The 22,045-nt window shown below is 52.8% G+C and overlaps 1 protein-coding gene across 1 annotated transcript in view; it reads right to left on the bottom strand.

The window, feature by feature from the left end:
- Positions 1 to 714: 714 nt before the first annotated feature.
- CD99L2 (CD99 molecule like 2) overlaps positions 715 to 22,045 on the bottom strand; it is a 33,396-nt gene continuing 12,065 nt past the window's right edge. The window contains exons 2-11 of the mRNA XM_075053911.1: positions 16,811 to 16,876; positions 14,745 to 14,783; positions 13,215 to 13,310; positions 12,363 to 12,443; positions 11,343 to 11,435; positions 9,144 to 9,206; positions 8,041 to 8,076; positions 7,810 to 7,929; positions 5,207 to 5,272; positions 715 to 4,768 (exon numbers count right to left, since the gene is read on the bottom strand). Of these exons, the coding sequence (XP_074910012.1) occupies positions 4,704 to 4,768; positions 5,207 to 5,272; positions 7,810 to 7,929; positions 8,041 to 8,076; positions 9,144 to 9,206; positions 11,343 to 11,435; positions 12,363 to 12,443; positions 13,215 to 13,310; positions 14,745 to 14,783; positions 16,811 to 16,876 (725 nt within the window). The 3' untranslated portion in view covers positions 715 to 4,703. The remainder of the gene's footprint in view (positions 4,769 to 5,206; positions 5,273 to 7,809; positions 7,930 to 8,040; positions 8,077 to 9,143; positions 9,207 to 11,342; positions 11,436 to 12,362; positions 12,444 to 13,214; positions 13,311 to 14,744; positions 14,784 to 16,810; positions 16,877 to 22,045) is intronic.

Below are 22,045 nucleotides of genomic sequence, written 5' to 3'. Positions count from 1 at the left end.
TGGTAAACACTCCTGTCTGCCTGGTTTTGTTCCCTGCATAGGCAGCCTCCCTCTCAAGGATTTAAAGCTTTAAACAAGAAGTGTTTGATTTTTCTTATTTTCTGAGAAAAGCTGTACTAATTCATATGGTGTATGTAGTAACACCAAGAACGGCTGGTTCTCTAAAAGCTGGAAATAAAGAATCAACAGCTCCCATTCATGCGCATTGAGCCCCACGGCAGAGGACAAAGTAAAATGGGCAATTTAGAGTATTCCCCAGGTGAAGCATTTATGTTAAAAAGCAAAAAGGAATGTCCATTTGCTGAGAGATCACATCTGCTGAACTAAGTGCGTATCATATTAGAGATCTTTTGACTGCCAGATCTTGTGCAGCTGGGAAGAAAGAATTTTATTTCTACAAGAAATATGAGTCAGAAGTAGCTAGTTTCAAATACAAACCACCTTTTTTGACTGTGAGACTAAGCACTGCATCATTATACAAAGGTCAAAAGCTTAGTTTGCATTGCATGGGAGAGTCATCTACTGGATGTGAAAAATCCAAAGAAAACTGCAGGAAACCTAGGGCAGCAAAAAGGACCAAAAACCAGCCGTCCCAAAAACCAGGGACATAGGGCACTACCTAGAGTTTAGTTCCTGGGTGACCTGAGGAGAGCGTGTCTGTGTGTGCACGCACGCGCAAATACTTCATTTTTACCATTAAAGTCTTCATAATGATACTTGTTTTCTCACAAAGTCCAGTTAGTTTTGTTTTTTTAAATGAAGTCTGTAGTGTGCTTATAGAAGAGGTGATGTACAGTAAGCATATAGGCCACCATTTGCAGTTTACTTCCAACATGAAAAAAACCCACAAAAAATCAAGTCTTAAATGTCTTATAAGTCAACTTGTTTTATTCGGTGTTTTCCAATGGTAGTCAAATTCTGATTGTTACCCCCATGATCCTTACATGCACATTAGCAAAATGAATCTTATTTTCTTACAGCGTAACATTCAACCTTCATTTGGTATAGATAGCTTCTGCGTCAGCAAACAGTATGCCTTGCTTTTAAGTAAGGACTTGACTCAAACGAAAGGATTCTCTAATTTCACAATTCCGTTGTTTCTGAGCTTCATTTGTTCCTGAACCTCCTTTGTTGCAGAAGCAGATTTTTAAAGCCGAAGCCTGTCGACTCATCTTACTTTTTCAGAATTTGAAATGGTATTACGGACTAATTCCACTTTTATCACAACAAATGAGTAGTTAAGAATGACAATATAGCACTTGTAAGGGTTCATTAGTGGGGTTGCATGAAAATGACTGAGTTTATAGTGCCAAAAAAACCTGAAATTCATGTCAGAGTATTCTCAACTGAAGAATCTAAAACGAAGAAAGTACTGCAGTATTGCCAAATCTCAAATGAAGAAACTACTACAGTATTGCCAAAGGAAAATGCAAGTAATTGATAGAATAAACAACAGGAAAAGAGCTAGTTCAATTCTTTCAGTTAGCTGCTTTTCTGTAATTGAGAAACCTTTTCTGAATCATTTTATTAAAAATAGCTTTAATTAAGCTGACGTGAGGTGTAATAAGAAAAAGAGCTCACAGCACAGGTAGTACATAAACTCTCAGGACAGCTGTATATGTAGGTTTTGTACTCATGGAAAAAAAAAATCCCAGTTCTCCGGTGTTTTATGGCCTTTTTTTATAAAGGATAATAATGTTCATACCACATATACAAAACCTAAGTGCAGGATTTTTAAAAATTCGATATCCAGATTTAAAGAGAATAGATACTAATGAAATGAAAGTAGTTAGAGAGGTCGGTGCTGGGTCAGTTGTTTGAGAACTTGGATCACTACTAGCAAAATACAGAGGAATCCTCTCAGTTGCTATAATGCCTAAAATATAGATGATGTATAAATTCCCTATTTATCAGAGACTGGTCTGACAGTTCTAATGGAGAAGGAGACAGACTGCAATAAAAAGCAATTTGAGCCTTTACTGACATTTAGCACATTAAGACTTTGACTTTTGTCCAGTTTTGAAGAGAAGACCAAGTTTAATTTCTTTACTGCAGTATTTGTCAATATTTTTCTATTTGAAATCCTAGAGAAAGAAATCTTGAATTGTTACTGTAAATTTTTGAAAAAGTGCTGCCTTTCACTGTGCATTTATGGTTTTCCACATACCTAGAAATCATACTAAGGCATAATATTCACCAAAGTCGTAGAAAAGGCCCTGGGGAAAGGAGCAACTTCTGAGTTCTAAAAGCTGGGTGGTTTTTTCAGTGAAACAGCTTTTTTTTTATTTATTTCTTTTAACTGCAGTAGTTTTGAATTAGACACGTGTTTCTCCTATGTTCTAGTGTAAGAGTTTCCCGAAGGAGGGGTAGGTGCTATATTCTTTAAGCAATGCTGGACACTCCATTGCACTGTCCACTAGACAAACAGGGAGGGCACGGTAATAGAAATGCAATAAAACCGATGATTGCATCTACAGAAAATACGGTCATTGGCAAAAGGAGAAGTGGAATTACGGGCACTTGATCTAAGCTAGGAAAACGGCTCCTAGTGATCATCAGTGCCATGTCATAACACTTCATCTACAGTAACTTCCTAAAAACATTTTTCATGCTACAGCTTTCAAATGCGTTTGGCTAACAAAGGAAAACAGGCGACGGTGCTTGGCAATGGAGATACGCAAACTGAGCTGCGTGGCTTTGTCAGCATCTGCGCTCCTGCACGTGATGATCCCAGTCCCGCAGAGCACGCTTCCTCCGGGAAAACCCTTCTCTGGGAGTAAGCAAACACAGCGTGCATCCCATCTCTATCGCCTCTGCTTCCGCTCTCTGAGCAGCCAACAATTAAATATTTTTGTTTTCTAATCCAAACACATTCATAAAACAAAGCAGCAATAGTTGTAGGAGTGGTGTTGTAGCCTAAGTGTTCCGAGTACACGTGAGGCACCATATATCCCTAGAACTTGTCTCCCTTATAAAACACTGTAGCTGTTCTGCTAGAGCTAGTGTAAGGCTTTAAAACGCAAGTGTTAAAAAGAGCGTAAAGAATTGTGCAGCTATTGCAAAATAGTTAACCATGTTACTAGGCAATTTCCTTTCAAATGGAGCTGTTAGGCAGCAATGCTCCTAGGCTGATTCACCTCCTGGCAAGGCCTTCTGTAAGTCGTGTCTACCTGAAAGCTGTGAATTTGTACATCAAACTGAAAGGCGCTTTTTTAAATACACATTCACAAAATATGGGATTTGCAAAACAGTACAAAATGCACACGTTTCAGGTTTATATATAAAAATAGTGAGTACCTCTTACACCACATAAAGTGAATTTTCCTCCACTTGAGAGCATGCTTTTCAAGCCATCACTGATTTGGATAAACGTATTGGAAAGTGGCAGTATTCACGTTTTAGCAGCAGTAAAAAAGGGTCGGGGGGGGGGGGGATTAGAAACATAAACACAAATTCTTGCAAGATAGTGACGGTCAGGTCTTGACACCGGTTCCGCGCTGTTGAAGAAGGTTGCGCGAGCACTCGCGTGGGCTGGGGGTGCTGTCGTGGCGGCAGCCCAGTGTCCCGCTGAGCACCGCTCGCAGCCCGGTGCTTCCCAGAAGGCTGCAGGAACCCCACGCAGGACGGCGATGGAGGACCCATCCTCGCAGGAGATTCTGCCTTTTCTAAAGGTGAGTCGGTGACGCAAAGGACAAAGCTTTACATCCTTTTTCTGCCTCAGGTGCCAGGGAGCGCTCTCAATAGTTGCTGATACAAGGAGAAGGGGACTGCATCTTGCTAAGCTTGACTTCTCTTGTAGCGAGTGTTACAGGTCTTAATGGATTCCTACTTGGTTTATTTTCTTTTGGGTTAAATCCGTAATTTGTTCTAGTGTGAATGAGATCTGAACCTGTCCTTGAAAGCATCCAAACGCACGCAGTCTTCATTTTGGTGACAATGCAGGTATCTCATGTCACACAGACAAACCGTATCGCTTGACACCTTCAGCTCCGTTCTGATCTCTAGCATAGCCAAGCATTCAAATGGTATTTGCTAAAAGTGAACACTGCACGCACTGCCATTACCTGGATTTATGACTTGGTGTGAAAATCAGGTCCTTTTATTTGGTTAGAAGCCCAGCGCTGCGTGGTGGTGAAGCATCCTCAACTCCTGGCTTCGGAGCAGGCAGTCACCTGCCTCAGCCCGAGGACCTACCCACAGGCACTTCATTTTTAGGTGTAGCTACGCTAAGGACCGCAATCTACCCTCAGGAAATGTGCAGTTTTCATCACCGCCGTTGGAAGTGACAAGCCCGTAGCTGATGGCAGAAGTTGGCTGGAGGTGCTTTACAAAGGGCTTTGAATGGTTTGCTTTGGATTGCTATGTACAGGCACTTCACTGCTCTCATACCTGTAAGCTCTTCTGCTCCTTGAAAAAGACCTTGTCCCTTAACTGAAAATGGACTGCTACTGAAGCACCTTCTGTTGGTTTGCATACAACTGGACATCAAACCTACAATATTACTTCAATGTAAACATATACCTCTTTGCAAAAAATAAACACATACTACCACTCTACCCTAAAGCCTAGAGCAATACAAAGCCAGTTCAAGCCTAAATACACATTAAATAGCTTTGGAGTCAAATTAAATAAAAAGCTAAATTACAAGCACGTAAGATCTCCGTTTGCTGCCGACTGATTCTTTTCTAGCCCCAGGTCATGCTTCACATCTTTGCACTGTCTTGTTTTGGTGGTTCTGCTGACTGTGCTTCCACTACTGAATATTTAACTAGGGAGAAAGAAAAAAAATCATGAGTACAATAGCACATGATGGAACCAGAGCGCGAACAACGGGTGCCCAGTACTGGTTGGTTGTATGTGACATTTGAAAAGCCTTTGCAGCAGCCTTGATTATCTGTCACTGAAAGAAGGATCACGCTTTCCTCCCAAGACATTCTCGATGGCTGAAAACATGAAAGCTAAATATTAACTGCCATCGTTTGCAGCACAAGCCCCTTGGTCTCTTACCATGGCTTTCCTTTGTGTGCAGTAAAGGGGGAAAAACACTGTGGTGGGTGTTTCACAAAAAGCTGCGGCATCACCTAAGTGGTGTCTTCATCAAAGAGACACGGCAGCTCAGTACAGCGTGAGGGACTTTAAGAAAGTCCCTCAGTAAAGCTGCTTTTGTGGCCCGATGCAGACAGGGGAAGGAATGCAAGGGTCTCACCTTGGGGTTCCTCGCTTACGACAGCTTCCATGTTTTCCCCTTTCACATATTCCGCGTTAAGTCCCTCTGAGAAACAACAATAAAGAGAGTGAGATGGGAGGCTAGAGAGTAAAAATGATTTGCTTTGATGCCTTAAAAAGTCTGGTAATGGGCCTATCTGCTGTAAAAGCTACGATGCCTTTTTGCAACCTCCTCTGCATTAACAGCGGTATTGAAACATCAGTAAACCATAAACAGTGCTGAGAAAGCGTTGCTGGATTTTAAAGTGACCACAGAGGCTTGCCTAGAAGGCAGCAGCCCTTTTTTTCTGAGTCTCTTGCTTCATCTTTATCATGCGAGGCAGCGAGGCTAATTACCGTGCTAAGGCGCTCAGCCAGGAGAGGTGCATGGAGTAGGTACGTCTTCTAGACGGGACCGCTCTGCAGCGGGGGCTGCGTCTAAGCGTCGGGAGGTGGTATAATTCTCATTAAAAGCTAAGTTATGCAGAGCTGCAAGAAGCAGTTTAGAGCAGGGCTGTGGCGATGAAGCGGGATCCCAGTGGGGTGTCAAATCCCGCGGAAGTCCCTTATTTAAATGCAAAGAAGTTTCCAATCTTTGCAACAAGTGCAGCCCAGGCGAAGGCGCAGGGCTGGGTTTGCCGGGTGGCTGCAAGGCGGCAGCGAGCGGGCACCCAAGGGGATGGCTCCGCTCGCCCCGGTCCGGCTCAGAGCCGCAGAAGATTGAGTTCGGACCCTCTCGGGTACGCCACAGACCTCGGCCATGCCCTACGGCTTCTCTGAAGGACCTTTGTGGAGAGGCAGCGACAGGAGCGCTGTGCAGACCCCTGCGTCCCCTTGGGGGGGGACCAGGGATAGGGTCGGGGGCCGTGCTGGTTTGCAAAGGCAGGTCGAGGCAATCCACGCCGCGGCCACGCAACGCGCGCTTTCTAGGCATCTAAACTCGTTTGCACAGCTAAATGCAGCGCGGAGCGCGGCGGGGACCCGCTACGCCTCAGCACCGCGTTTTGACGGGGCTCATTCGTACCTCACGGGGGAAGAGGGAGGCAGGGGACAGCGCTGGGGCCAAGGCAAGGCAACGGGGCAGCCGCTGCCTCCAAGGCGCAGGAGAGAAGAAAAGTTTCTGCAGCTGGCTAAAAAAACCCATAAACCCCCATGCCGCGGGGGCAGGAGACAGCGAGCGGCTCAGGGCAGAGGGGCCAGGGCACAGCTAGCGAGCGGGAGACGCGGTGTAAGAAAAGAAAGTAGGATCAAGAATATTAGGCGGCGTTGCACGCCTCCTTCAGAGGAATCGGCAAACGCTCGTCAGAAGAGGCTGAAAAATGAGAAACGGAGCCGCAGCCTCGCCAACCGGAGAAGGACGGCTGGGCAAGGAAAAGAGCCGAGCCTGTTCCTCCGTGCTTCAAGCGAGTGGTCATTACACACCGCCGCTGCCTTCCCCAAGACATGTGTTTTGCTGGGATAACACCAAATGCAATTTATGTTTTTCAATAAAAAGCCACTTTTGCGGTGGCTGACGGCTCTTAGATTTCTGTCATGCTTTGCAATGCATCTAAGGCCTGACATTAGCCCAGCATGCCATGTCTGATGGCTTAAATTAATCCTCCTTTATAATTAACTTTAATTTCCTGCCGCCTTTCTGGGGCTTTGTGTCTCTCAGCTTCCCCCTCATCAAAGCCTTTACTCTTTTTTTTTTAATTATTTATTCTTGCCAAAATATCATTTAAGTGGGGCGAACATGCAAGGGTGTTTCATTCCATCACATTCATTTGACTTTTCCTGCTGATCTAATTTACCAAAATGCTCCTGTTTGTTTCAGGCACAACTGGGAAAATAGCACGATTCCAGCAGAAATTTCCAACCCCAAAAACCCTTCCCCCAGAGCAAAGGAGACTCACAAGAGATTTCATTTGATTAATTTAAAAAGAGCTTTTTCCAGCTGTTTGCAACCACCCTGTAACGGGCTGCAAGAGCCCACCATGGCGAGGCCAGTGCCACGGGGTGAGGCTGTCGGGACACCTCCTGCGATGCTTACACCGAGCAACTTTAAGGGGCAGCTCATGCAAAAGGCGCTTTCTGGGAATAGGAAGCTTTGCTACTTAATTTGCACTTAATTGCAGTGATTGCTGCACACCTGCAGGAGGGTGGGGTGGGTTGTACCACCCACAGCTGCCATAGCTGCAGACGCTCACAGCGCGTCCTTCGCTGCCGCTTGGTGAGGTTTTACCTCTTGCTGAGATTTTGGGGGGGTTTTTTGGTTCGTACGGTTTGGGGTGGGGTTTTTCCATATCTACCCTGTTTGGTGTCGGGGGTTTGGTCTTTGGCTGTGACCGCGGGTGCGTGCGAGGGGCTGCGTGGAGCCTCTGGGGTGGCAGTGGGTGCTGGGGCCGTCGCTGCTGGTGGGCTCCTGCCTGAGCGACGCCTGACGGGGCTGGGGGGGCTCGATAACCCACGGCTGCGGCTTTGCTCTGCCAGCTCCGGGTCGCTGGATACCTGACACCCCCTCCTGGCTCCAGGCTGGAAAATGGCAGCGGGGTTCAGGGGGGCAGATAGGTGGGTGCTTTCTCGGCGCCCTTGAGGTGCTTGGGTCGGGGGGGGGACACTTACGCTGGATGCTGAAGCAGAACTTCTTCTGCTGGTAGGAGATGTAGCTGGAGACGGCCCCGATGAGCGCCATGGCCAGGGCGCTGGCGATGCCGGCGATCGTCCCCGTCTCCGCCACCGTGCCTGTGGGGTGCAAAGAGAGCGGGGTGCTGTGCTGGGGGGGGGGGACACACACGCACCACCACCCCTCCCAGCCCACCGCTGACCCCGCGGCGGTACCGCGCTGGCACCCACCTCCGCCGTAGTCGCCTTCGGTGCTGCCCCCGGCACCTGCAAGAGACGTGAGCCCATCAGCGGTCCCGTGCCCCTCCGATCCCCCCGCCGCCGTGCTGGGCAGCCCGGGTGGGAGCGGGCACGCAGGGGAAGGGCGGCAGCGTGGCCACAGGGGCACCCGTGGCCGGAGGGGTGAGCGTATCCCCCCGTGGGGAACGGCGTCTCTGCTGCCCCACGCTTCTGCTTGGCTTCCCCGGGGCAGCTCGTCGTCTCCCCGAGGGGTGGGAAGTTGCTCCCGTCTCCCACCCCGAGTGCTGCGGGGGGAGTTTTGGGGGGACACCTCTGCCTGCACGACAGTTAACCTCACCTCCGCCCCAGGCCGAGCGGATTAATGAAAGGTCGTCAAAATAGTTACGCAGCATACTTGTGCCGTCACAGGGAGGTGACTGGCTGAGCTCCGTAACGTCAGGGCATCTTCACTTGACTTGAAGTCTATTTTAAAATCGCCTTCCCTGGAGAAACTGGGCTGGGAGGAGAAAACACTCCTGCTGGAGGCTGCAGTCCTTACCAAGTCACTTCCATCCTGAATTATGGAAGCAGGTCAGCATTGTATTAATGCCTCCGATGCGGTTTGTCCTTGGCACAGGGATTCATTAAATGTTGATTGGGCTCGTGGTATTCATCTCGTTACTCAGCCACTTTTAATATTTAATGCTGTGGATCCTCGCAAACGTGCAGGATTATCGGACTGTTGCTGGGTTTCCTCCTTGCTTCAACTGTCGGTGGTCGCGTGGCGGAAGGCAAACGAAGGCTTGTGCCCTCTCAGGGCACACGGGTGGGCATCTGCTCTCGAGGTGGATGGGGAGATGCGGGTCCCGTCTGCCCTGGTGGCAGCCGGAGCTGCAGAGCCTCCGCGGGATCAAACATAGGTGCGACGACGGAGGCCAAAAACTACGTGTTCCCCTGGCTCCTCGGCTGGGACCCCCTTTCCCCGCGTGCGTGCCCCCATCGAGAAGGCGAGCGCCCCTCTGTGCAAGGCGGTTTCTAGGGGTTTGGCTGATCTGGTGATTATTGCCTGAGCTGCGACTGCTAAAGCAAACGAACGTACGTGGGTCACCGCTTACCTTTCTTCTTGTCTGGGCTGTAGCCGCCGTCCACAATGCTGGCCAGGTCGTCGTCTGAAAATGCTTTAAAAATAACAGGAATAAATGGTAGCTGGCACCCGAAGGGAGACGGGCTCCGTGTGCTCCGCGGCAGCCGGGGAGCTCACCCTCTCAACCTGCACAAAGCCAAATTCACCCAGCAAAACGCTGAAGCCACCCTCCCGGGAGGGCAAATGCAGCCAGAGCTGCCTAGAAAACAACGTAACGGGAAGGAAAAATAGCGCGTGGCTTGCTTGGGATGAGAGGGCTCCCCAAAACTGAGTGCCTTTGGATGGGCAGGGCCTGGAAATGGGACTTTTGAGGGATTCTGGGTGGGGGTCACCTACGAGCATCACGCGCCCAGGGTGGGACTGGCCTCCTGCAAAACCCCGCTCCTGGGGAAATGCTGCTCTGCTGGGCAGACGGAGGCTGCTCTATTCATTTGAGTATTTTCTCTAAAACTCTCTGGCTGTTTTGAAGAGCTGTGTGGGGCTTTCTGTGCGACAGGGACCAGAGCAGGAGTTTGAACGCCCATTTAAACCAGCAGCTCCCAGTCAGCTGACTACTCCATCCCCAGTGAGAGCAAGGACCGGTCAATAAGCAGTGCTGCTTCTCTCACAATTACCAGATGTTAACAAAATGTTTAACCCCAAATTACTTTAAGCTCATAAAAGAGGTAATAATTGACTTTAAGTCTAGCTTGAAAGAAATATCCTTGAATCAAAGTTTAAATACTACTGTATTATTTTTTTTTAACTGAAATGACTAATGTATTTGCGAGTTCATGAAGTGTTTTGGCTCCTCAGCCTCAGCTGGCAGGGGAGGAGGAAGGAAGAAATGGTTTGTGTGTGCGCTGGCCGTGTGGCCGGGGACCGCTGAGCCCCCGACAGCACCAGCCTGGCCCGGGGTCCTGCCGGCAGGGACCTGACTCTTCTCCTTCCCAGAGGGACAGAGCAGCTCCAGTGGAAGAACTGAGCACCAGCACGCCTCAGTCCAGGTGAAAAAGTTATCTCGGGCACAGTTGTAGTGGGAATGTTTAATTTGTGCAGGATAGGTGCAGAGAAACACGGTTTGGGAATCAGCAGCTGAATGAGCGGAGCTGTTGAACCCCTCGGCTCGGTCCCGGAGGAGCCTCGGGGCACAGCAAGGCATGTGCGGGGAGGAGAGACCCGACGCTGAGCCAGCAAAACGCTCCTTCTCCGAGGCTGTGCCTTGGGAAGGGTTACCTTTGCCTTAACAGCCTGGAAGAGACTGCCTTATGCACTAGCTTACTACAAAAAACAGATTTATGGCCTTAGTAATGAGCGTAGAAAGGAAAAAAAAACCAAACCCCTGCCTATGCCAGAACCTGGAGAGGTCCCAGGCAGTCCAGGGTGCAGCAATGCCGGGGGAACGCATGTGCTGGTTTGTGACCGGTGCCACGTTCCAGCGGTTCAACGCCTCAACCTCTCCTGCAGGAGTCTGAACCTCAATGAGCCCAGAATATCAAAGTGCAGACAAGTCACCTAGTTAATACAATCTAATAAAATACTGACTATTAATTACACTTGTAAGCAGGGTATACGGCTATCTCGGCATCAATAAACTAGCCGTGCAAAGTCTGTTTTCTAGCTCAAGTGCTCAAGGGAACGATCCTCGCAGACAAATGATTCATTCACCGGAGTATTTTAGAGATGGAAAAAAAAATCTCCCAGCCCGTAGCGTATGTTGTGCCAGAACTTAAGCCTGCTCTAGATTTATGTCTTGGCAAAGACTGCGAACCCCAACAGCACATGCCCTCGGTTAAATAGCTGTCAGGTACGGGGACGAGGGGGAACTTAACACAATCACCGCAATTTAACGGGTCAGGAGAGACCCTGGGAAAGAAACCTGCAGACAGGCAACAGGTCGTTAGGCAGAGCCCCTCTCTGCCAAGGACCGCCGAGGCAGGGGCTCCTTCCTTCCCCACGGTCCCGGAGGAAGGGGCTGCGCTCCCTGCCGAAAAATCCCCCTCCTCCATGCAGGCAGGGCAGGGGCCTCAGGCAAGGCAGCGCCTCCGCTTCTCCTTACCCCGTCGTTTGGGGGGGACCGTGTCCGGCAGCGAGATGCCCGTTCCCGGGAGAGCCCGGGGAGGATCTCCCACGGGTCCCGGGGGACAGCGGGGCTGGTGGCAAGTAGGACAGAGAGGGGGAGTCAACGTACCTGCACCCGGCCTTACGTCCGGCCTCCCAGCATCTTTCCCATCGTTCTTATCATCAAGGGCATCAGCCAAGTCAATATCCATAGGATCCTTTGCTAGAAAATGACACGGGGGTTAGCAGTGCTGGCCGCAGGCTGGGGAACGCTGCAATTAATTCATTAATCAAGGAAATGCTCGGCTTTGCCAGGGAAAAAGTGCCGGCGAAAGAGATGACGACCCCGACGCAAGCATCTCCCGGTTTTGCTACGCAGCGTCGCAGCAGATCTTCCAAAGCCATCCCGTTCCGTGCCGCTGTGGCGAGAAACGTCACGTTCTTCCCGCAGAAACAGCCTCGCGCCGTGGCTCGAGCGCCAGGCAATCGGATAAATCAAGCTGGGTAGAAAAGGTCAGAGCCCAACAGGCGCTCCCGAGGGCCCAGCCAGCGGAGGGGAAGGAGGCGGCTGCGCCGCGCTGCCGTGCCGGCTGGAGCAGCCCCCGACTTGATTGCTGGGTGTTATTTTCCTCCGTGAACCGCCCGGTTGGTACCCTGAGCAGCCTGGCTCTGACAGAGCAGCTATTGCCTTCGCTAAACGGCAGCTAAAACCACGGCACGGAGCCAGCCTGAGCTCCTCAGCCCTCCCGCCAGCTCGCACCTTAGTTTATTCCGATCTAAAATTGCTATTTTTTTTATTATTTTTTTTTTAAGCCGGGGAGCGCCTTTTGCCAAAACTCTGCCTGAGCAGGCAGCAAAGCTGATGGGGTGCCCTGAGCCTGTGGGACGGGTGTGCTGTGCCACACCGTGCCGGGGAGGACAGCAAACCCACTGCCTTAAGACAGGCACGGGAATGCAAAATGGTCCAGGACCCGCTGAGACCCCCAGGGACATGCAGGGGAATGCTGAGATACCCCGTCTGCCATGTGGGTTTGTTTGTTTTTTTTTTTTCCTACGTGAACAAACAGACTAGAGGCTGGAAATACCAGGGTGAGGGGCAGCACCGCCGTCGCGGCACATCCCGAAGCCTCTGCCCGTGCCGGCAGCTCACCTGGGTTATGCCTGGGGGGGGCCCTCGTAGTTTTTGGCTGCTTGGTCGTGGTGGTGCGGATGACATCCCAAAAGCTGTTGTCTGAAGGGAGGAGGTGGGGAAAAAAAAAGAGACCAAAATGACGTTACCCTCCGAAACGTGCCTTTGGACAAGCCCTGAGACGGTTTGGTGCTCTGGTCTCTCCACAGCTTCAAGTGCCCCAGGGATGCTCGATCCCTCGGTGCGGGTGGTGGGCACCTTCACGGGGACGTCCTGCGCCAGGGCACGTCTCAGAGGGGCTTGAATTTGAGAAGGGGACAAGCAGGGCTGCCAGGAAAAACTCTCCAAATCCACTGCCGGCTGCTCACGAGAGCTCTGCCACCGCGAGGGCAGCCCCACGCCACCCTGCCGGCTACCCGCGGCACGCAGGATGCTGCCAAAAAGATACTTAAGGATGTGCTACTTTGTCAATAAAATCTCCCACCGAGCAACAGCTAACGGCTCCGTCCCGGTTAAAAACTTTTAGAAATGCTGCTCAGTGAAGCCCCCCGATACAGCCCAGGCAAGGGTGCATGGGCAATACGGGAGAAGGGCCGGCGAAATGCTGGTGCTGACCCTCCTGGCACGTCAGCAAGAGCCTGGAGCATCTCCTCTGCCGGCTGCGCTACGACGGCGGAGGAGGAGGTGGTCACCCTTTGAAGTCACCCGTTGGTGGCCACCAAAACTTGTTGGAGCTCATCTGTCAATGCCCGACCCCAGCCTCCCGGCTGCCGGGATGGCTCCCGGTTACGTTGGGGAGCGTTTTCCCCCACCCGGAGCTCCGAAGGTGGGCACACGTACACCCTCCCTGGGGCGCAGGGAGCTCGGCGGTACCTGGCTTCCCTGGCCTGGGGAAGGGCTTCGGAGTCGGCTTGGCTGGCTTGGTGGTAGTCTCCGGAGGGGGGTCAAAGTAATCAGCCAAATCAAAGCCTGTTGCGGGAGAGAAGGGACGGTTGAAACCCCCGTCGTTTGCGGGGACGGCGCCAGGCTTTCGGCACGCATCCCCCCGCGCGGCAGCTCCGCGGGCGCCGTGCAAGCACCGTTGCTAGAAGCCACCAGCACCCGCGTCAGCCTGGAGCTGAGAAGGGCGTCCGGCCGCTCAACCGCGGCTGTATCGCGGAGCCTTCGGATCAGCCTGGCCATCGTTTAACTCTCCCCATCCGAGCTGTGGCTGCCACCCACCCCCAGCCTGAGCAACCCCGAAATAACTCGGTTTTGGGGGGAGAGCTGCTGGTGTCCTGCGGCATCTCCCAAGAGACGGTGCAGATGAGAAGGTGCTGTGGGGATCCAGCCGGTGGCTGGGACCCGCTCCGCTCCCGGCACGGCTGCCCCTGACCCTGGGCTGGGCAGAGAATGCACGGGAGAGGGGCCAGGGCACAGGAACCCACCGCGGGAGCCCCTTGGTGCTATCGCTCATCCATAAAGCTCTCCCCGGGGAAGAAGAAACTCGCCGAGGTGAAGCCTCGGCCTTGGCACGCGTCCGTTTTCTGGGGAGAGTCGACTGGATCGAACGGCCTCTCGTTCGGGCTGCAGTCCAAACGCCGAAGCCCCGCGCGTGCTTCTGGCACTTGGCTTTTCTTGGCCCTAGCAAAGACCATGATGACCAGGGAGCCGGACAGTCAGATTTGCTTTAATTTGTGCCAAGATCCTCGCGCAGGGGCGAGTGGATTCGCTTCTGAGCGCTCCCCAGCTGCAGTTTATTTCGGGCTCCTCTGGCGGGGTTGAGCAACCCTCGGCTCTTGTGACCACGCTATATTTAACTACCTATGTTTGGCCAGAACTGAGCCAGAGGAGCTGCTGGCAATGAAACTTGAGTGAATTTAAGGGAGCTTCCTCAATTAGGGCAGATGCTGTGGAGCAGGCCAGCCAGCACATCTGATGGGTACAGTCGGACAGACATTTGTCCCTGAATGGGGAAATGTCACCAGGCTGGGCCTTTCTGTGGCGGTCAGGGATATATATCTTGGAGTAAAAAAATGGAAGGAAAATATTCTCCGGGGTTGCTCCTAGAAGGAAAGCTAGCAGGTGCCACGCAGCCAGAAACAAAAGCCCTTGTGTAGCTGAGCGGTGATTTGTGTCTTTTCCATTAGGATAGTGCAAAGCGTGCAAAATTCAGCCTTGGCCATAAAAGCTCCACTGCCACTCGCCTTCAGCGTGGACAGAAATATCAATATCGCATTTACTTTGGCCACACAGGAGGAGCGCGCACGTGCACGCCGGCACCAGCTTTCTTAGGGGCGAGCGAAGGCGTCCCAGAGCCTCTGCTAAGGCAGCAGCACCCCGCGGCAGGGCTCGCACCTCAAACCCCTGTGGGAAGCAAACCCCGCGCCGCGCTTGAACGATGCGCACGCAAGGAAATCTCACCTGTCTCACCTGCCGGCTTTCCGGGACCCTTGGGAGGGGCTGTGACAAAACAGACGGGGAGGAAAATGTTAGTCACGGGCATCGCCGAAAACGCGTCGCTTCTGGTTTGAGAACAAACGGCAGAGACTTCGCCACGAGCTTTCCAGCTGCCCAGCGTTGGTCTGCGTTTGTAAACTCGGAGCCCAGAGTCTGGAGACAGCAGCAAACAGAGCGAGGACAGATACCGTACAGAACGGTGTGGAAAACAAGAGTAAGCTGCCAATGTTTTTTTGTCCCCTACCCGGTCGGTCAGTTAAATGACAGATAATTTCCAGCGCTGCATTATGTACGGGAGGTTCCCTGTCAGCTGGAGGAATTCTGGTGATGCTCTGATGCTCAGATCCCCCGGCTGCTCCTGGGCTAAAACAAGCTACAGCCAGCCTTTGGGGAGGTTGATTTTTTTTTTATTATTTTTCACCCCCTGTAAACCACTATCTATTAATAGTGGCTAGCATTACTAAGTACATGAATAAATTATGAGCAAGACTTGCGGCTGCTCTATTACCATTCATTTCCATTTGTGCCTCTGAATGCCGGAGCGCTTCTGCTGGGCTTCATTTCCAGCGTGCCGGTACGGTTTGATGCGACCCGACCGCAGACCCTTCGTTTGCTTTTATACCAGGGCCGATGCGGTGAAGTCCAGAGCAGGAGGCAGCACCTGGGGAGGCTGCGGGGACAGCGTTGCCTCTTCCCCGGGCTCGCAGCCTGGGGAAACGCTGCTTTCCCACTGCACAAGGTGGCCGTTAGGCGTTTCTAACCAGGTCTCCCCACATACTGTATTAAAGGGCTTGCAAAATCCTAGATGAGATCCCTCAGACCCATGACCAAGCCCGATACCCCATGGTCTATCCTATCCCCCTCCTGCCGAACCTGGCACGCCGCAGGAGAGATGCACGGAGCATCCCGACTCTTTATTCCACGTAAACTCCAACGTAACACAGCACAAGCGTCTGTGTGTTGTTAGACTATAAAATAAGAGGTTTCAAACCCTGTTGGAGCTTTCACTTAAATACTTGTAGGTGTATTTTGTGCGACCACAGAGACCGGCATCGCTCGCAGAGCGCTCCCCGCTACCGCCTGGCCGGGCGCTGGGTCTGGGGACGGTCACCACAAACCGCATGGGGAGCGATGGGCAGCGAGGGGTCCTGGGCAGCGAGGGGTCCTGGGCGCTGGTGCTCCCAACCCCACCGTGGCATCTCTGTGTCCCTCTGTCTCAGCTAAGGGGAGCTGGCATCGCGTCCGGGTGCAGACCACTGTGGGGTGGTCTCCCCCCTCGGCGCCGGGGGGGAGATGGGCTTCTCCCATCAGCTGCTGCGCTGGCGGTCAGGTTCTCTCTTTTGGGGGTAAAATGAGAGCTGCTCCGCTGAATTGGTGCGACCCCCCCGCCAGCTCCCTGACCTCGCCGCCGTTTCTGCCAGGCCCGAGGATGATCTCTGCCGGGCGCTGCTGTCCCCTCAGCGACACAGCCCGGCCCCGACTTACGTGACAATTCTGTACTTCAAAGCCAAATATTAAATATCAGCATGCCAGCAGCAAGGCACCCCCTTCAGAAATTAGTTTCCTCGGACTGACGGGTTACACTCGAAATTAAGCGAAGCAAAGCAGCGACCCAAAGCGCCGTTTGCTTTCCCCGGGTGCCGCAGGCTCTGCGGGTTGCCCTCGCCGGTGGAGAAGGAGAGCGGTTAACGCGTTAGCTTCCAGGCAAACAGGGTCGTGTTTGACGGTAGGTGTTACCAACGAAGGCAAGGAAGCCAAAAAGACGTGCTCGGTCAGCGTCGTTGCTATGTCAAAGCGCTGGCGTGTGCCTCTGCGGTTGGCTCACGGGAATCGGAAAGCGAAGGGCACGTGGTCACCGACCACCTTCTCCAGGACTATTCCCAGTCCCACCTGTCGGCAAGCCCGGACACTGCGTCTCCGCGGGGAAAAAGATGATGAGGTAGCCCGTGTCCTCTACCGCCCTCCCACCAGCATCAGATCCCAAAGAACAAATCGCATCTATAGCTAATGAATAAATAAATGTGACTTACGTCGCTCGGTGCCGACGTCATACAGGGCATCTTCTAGGCTGAAGTCACCTGGGTCGTCCCCATGACCTGGAGACAAAGAATCAGCAGTGGTTGTACTCGCTCCGCGTGAAGGAAACCGCCTTTAAATACGGCGTGGCTAGACTCGTTTGCTCAAATTGCTCTAGTTTTTAGAGGGCTTTCTGTTTTTTTCCAAGCCTGACCCGTCATCGGCGATGAGGAAGACATCAGCCTCCTCCAAATGCTGTGACTGTTAAATTGCAGAGCAGTCATCTCCGGATTTTCCATTTGTCTGCCCTAATGGATGCGGTATAAAAACACATGCTACGCTTAAATTTGTCAAGGAGAGCCTACCAATTCAACTCTCGAGCTGCCACTCATTTGTGGCTGCGCTCACGATGATACGTTTGCTAAACACCGTGAAAACATTGGGACAGCGCAGACAAATTCGGTGAAAAACAAAGCAGCCCTATGCACCTCTTCTTCGCAAGTGCCTTCCAACATCAAAGGCTTCGTATGAAAATACTGCCGCTGGCTGCCAAGCGCAACTTAGCATTTCAGAGACCGCTTGCATCATTCTGCCTTGGTAATGCAAACCAGGACCAAAGCCCCGTCCCAGGGATACACCTGACAGGCACAGGCAGATTTTTTCGTTCGAGATGCCTCACCACAACTCCAGTCACTTTATAATATCCCAGGGATAACTCGGCACTACGCCGTGTTCTCCTGCGATAGGGCCAGCTAATCCTTCCTTTCTCCGTCTTTTTTTGCACCGCGTTAATTACTGTTGACTTACCCTAGTTCTGAATGTATTTGTCTTGATAAATTCATGCTTTTACATCTCAGAGCATGCTGAGTAATTAATATCCTTTGGGTTTGCTAAGTACTGCAGCACTGCAAGAGAACATTAAAATGGCTTTCCTCTTATTCCTACTGCTAAATGGATTTAGCTATTGCCACCTGAGCTCCAGCGTGCTTCATGAATAAATTTAAAGCTTTACTGACAAGGACAATAACAACGGGAAGGCACCAGTCCATCAGAAAGCAGGTATCAGCATTTCAGTGAAAAACTTCTACCGAGAGTGGTCACTAAGTACTGCAACACCTCCAGCTCCGGTTTCACTTACTCAGACATCACATCTCATTTCACGTGCCGTCTATTTAAATGTACGCTCAGCAAACCTGAGGGTGATTTAAATGCAGGGTCTACGGCTGGAAAGTCGCTACGGGCTTCTCTCCCCTGGCAAAGCGCTCCGCGTTAAGCTACTGCTGGAGGTGGGTGCGTAAGTCATACACGTCCCAGCCCACGGCTGCGTTTCTGGTCGAGACGAAGGATGCCAACGCTTCCCCTGTGAGCCTGGAGGAACGGCGGCAGCGGGCGATGCCCCGTTGCAGCTGGAGCCCAGTTACCACCGTGTGAAATCCGCGGAGCGAGGCACCTCGATGAGCCCCGCGCTTAGCACAGCCGCTTGGCACCCTCAGCCTCCCCGCATGCCCCTCCGCTCCCTTGCCAAAATCTTTGCCTCTTGGGCCTTACTGCTGGTGAGATATTAGCACTGTGAGACAGGCGATGCTCACCCGCTCCGACAGCCCGGATGAAGCCGTGGGATTATCAAGTGGTCTGTCGGTGCAAGGGAGCAGAGTAGGGAACGTGCAAGACTCTCCACGGTGCCGAAAAAACACCTGCCCAGCTCTAGTGCTTGCACAGGGTCCTGCCGAACCACCGGCATGTCCCTGCTCAGACCCAACACACTCATTACTGTTGTGGCTGAGTGTCCCAAGCTTGCTACTCTGGCAATTTCATGCAGGCTCCCTTTCCCAGCATGGCTTTTTCCCCAGCCTTTACTGGATTTTCAGGAATCGGCAGGACTCTCTCATTCTTGTCTTTCTATTTTAAACTGTGTTTAACAAAAAGAGGAAGGGGAAAACCGCAGCGTGTCTCTGGCAGGATGAGAAGCGCTACAAATCTGACTGGGGGAAATGTGCCGTCGCCGTCTTTCATTTCGGTTCCCCCTGCCTCCGCGGCAGGCAGGGCGAGCTGGCAGGAGGGATATGGTGGTGGCACCGAGATTCGCATTGATATGCCAGGAGCCGTCCCTTCCCTCTCCCCCTGCTCTCTCTGCTCTCCGTGATTAAGTAAATGTTAAGGGCGCCGATTTGCTGCACGCCAAGCCCTGCCGTTAGCGCATCCTCCCTGCGCTTCACCTTTGACGTAGGAGCCCAAATACAAAGTGAGGGGGAGCGGGCAGCCGTGGGGGTGCGTGCAGCTCACCCGTTCTTCTGCCGAAGGACTATGGGGGTCGCGGGGCCGTGGGCCCTGCAGGGAACGCGAGTGCCCCGAAAAATGGGCTCCCCCCTGCCTGGCTTTGGGGGGCTCACCGCACCCGCCGGCTGAGCAGCACTTCCACCTCTCTGGGTTCGGTGACAGCTCCCCTTGGCATCTCTCCCCGCAGGACGAGAGGACGGTGCCACTTCCAAAATCGCTCTCCGAAGAGCCAGCTGGCACACGACTGGGTCCAGGGGGATGAAAGGTGCTCAGGGCCCTCCGTCCTCGTGGGGCTGATGTAAAAACCAGCAACCGCTGACGTGTCCTGGGCCGCAGCTGCATCCCAGGGGAATCCCCCCAGCTCCGCGCGCACGCAGCCCGCCTGAAGGTGAGGAAAACCGTCAACGTACCGAATCACCTGGCAAAACCTTCCCTGGGAGCTGCCCGTTTCCCGCGGCTTTCCCACCGCTGCCCGTGGCAAACTGAGATCCTTTTCCAGGGCAATTTAAACCCAGGAATCCCCTAGGCGTTGGCAAGGATTAATAATAGATTGCCAGTTAATTGAAGCTGACAACATCTTTATTTCGTGCAATGGGTGTTATAGAGACGTATTACACCTTTTATGGATCAATAACCGAGCGCCGCCGTCAGAGCCACGCAAACTTGCCTGCTCGCTCCAACAGATAAGAGCTGAACGCTCTCCTCCTTATTCTTTTATTCAGTTATTAAGCAGTAACAAACCCGGCACTTCACAGCCAGATGCTTAAAACCCAACCAGCATTCAGCACGCGTGTTTACCTTGCAAACGCAGTTTTTCGGGAGCCAGCGCTGCTGCTCCCCGCGCTGTCTCGTGCAAATCCCTTCGCTCCCGGAGCCCCAGTCCCGCTCCACGATGACTGGAGGAGTGGGTCTCCCAAAGCCCATCCTCTGATGGGAACGCACACACAGCACAGAGTATCTTTATATTAAGGATTTATACACTCCGGGAGAAGCTGGGGCACGTTCCTACATACTGGAGCTCACAAGCTGCTGAGTTACAGAGGTGTTTGCCTGTAAGGTGTGCTCAGCGGTGGGGGTCCTGCAGACCCTGACGTTTCACCTCCCCCGTAGGACATACCCACGCTGCCTGCAACCTGTTACAGGACTATAAACCCACTGACGTACAAAATCATCCTCCGCTGGTCGCTCGGCGTTGGGGAGCAGTACGGGATCTTCGCCGGGGTTGACGATTAGGCTAGTCTGTTGTTTTTTTTTTTCCCACCCTTGCACTGGGTCCTTGGAAAAACTCTTGTGTCTGGCTGCTGGGAGAAAACGCGCATCCGCGGGGGCAGCTGGGAGGCGATTCGAGCCCTGCGTGCCGGCTGGCCGAGGGCACTGGAGCATCTGCAGGACTGCAGGTCTATGGCAGGGGGGAAAATGGACAAAGGAGATGTGTTTTCCATATTTTTCTTTAATATGACAATCAAAAGAAATTGAGCCAGGACATTTCATGGTACCTAATATGAAACCCCCAACGCCAGAGCAGGGAGGTGGGGGGACCCCAAAGCTGCAGCGGTGCTGGGTGGAGGCTGTAAAACAGAGGTGAGAGTTGTGGCCAAGCCTGCACTGCGGGCTCCCCTGCCTCTCACCGAGTCCCCTCGCTTTGCCGGGGGTATTTTTAATCAGAGCTAGCTGCTCTTTGAAGGTAGAAGGGTTTTGTGCCTTAATGTATTCTCTCCTCATTATTTTCTGTAGCAGGCAGCTCAAACGCGCAATTGTACTCGTCAGCTTTTTAGTTTTTACAATTATATATATATTCTAATTAAGCCCTACTGTTTGACAAAGCTTGAATTACAGTATCATAATTCACACCCAGTATATTGCTGGGCCGTCTGCAGCACTCGGAGCGAGGTGTATTCCATTTTTAGCGCCAGCCCACGGATCTCTTTGTGCAATATATATGTGTTTAGCTTCCCTGGGAATTGAGAGCCCGCGACGGTACGAGATTGACAGCCCGGGAGATTACGGGAGAATGCAAAGCAGGTACAAGGGCAGCAGAAAGTAATTCAAACTGCCTGACTTTTATGCATCTACCTTAGGAGTGATGCAGCGGGTGGGAGAGCAGGAGGAAAAGTGTGCCGAGGTAACCAAAAGCACCAAAGTCTCCCCAGGTACCAACCTCGTCTTTTTGGCTCTGAGTTACGGTGTCGGCACACGCAGGCAGTTCCCTGCGCGGGGCACCCGTGGCTGCGCCGGCACCTCTGGGCTGGGTGCTGGGGCCGGAGGGGTTTTGGGCGCAGGGCCGTGTCGTGCTGCCTGTGCCGGACTGCATCCTCACAGCGGCGTTTCCCAACGTCTCACCAAAGATACAGCCCCAAAGGTCTGCGGGGAGCCCAAATGGCTGCTCCTCCGCGGGTGCAGGTCTGCTCTGCAGCAGCTGGGGTGCCTCCGGCAGCACCAGGGGTCCCCGGGGACTTCTCCTGGAGCAGACGACAGCACGCCGCTGCCAGCCAGAGCAGTGATCCCGGTCAGCACGGAGCAGAGCTTCAGACTCTCTGATGCTCTCCACCACCACCGCCCGGGTGCCGGCCCCAGCCGCCTGCCAAACACGCGGGAAATTTACTTGCACGTGCCGAGTTGCTCGCAAACCTCGAGTTCTTGCTGACTGCTAAGACCGAAGAACAATGATTCTGCATAGGGAGAGCAGAGCCCCTAGGAGCTGGGGCATTATGGAGGGTCTCTGGGGCAGTGCTGGCAGGCCAGGAGGGTACAAACAGCTTCATCGCAGCTGCATTTCTCTCCGGAGACGTGCCCAGGCCGTCTCCTGGCCACAGACTTCCTCCTGAAGTTAGCTGTGCCTTGAAAAGCAGACTCTGAACTTCGCCAGCTCCTCGGCTGCTGCCGGGGAAGACAGACTGCCCGAGGACATGCCCCTGCGCAAACATCCCTGCGGGCAGCCGGCCGGGGCGAGGGGTGCAGGGCTCTGCCGGGAA

Source organism: Buteo buteo, chromosome 22 (genome assembly GCF_964188355.1).
Source record: "Buteo buteo chromosome 22, bButBut1.hap1.1, whole genome shotgun sequence".
Taxonomy (NCBI): domain Eukaryota; kingdom Metazoa; phylum Chordata; class Aves; order Accipitriformes; family Accipitridae; genus Buteo; species Buteo buteo.
The sequence above is the reverse complement of the archived record's forward strand: the minus strand, read 5'-3'. Positions and strand labels throughout refer to the sequence as shown.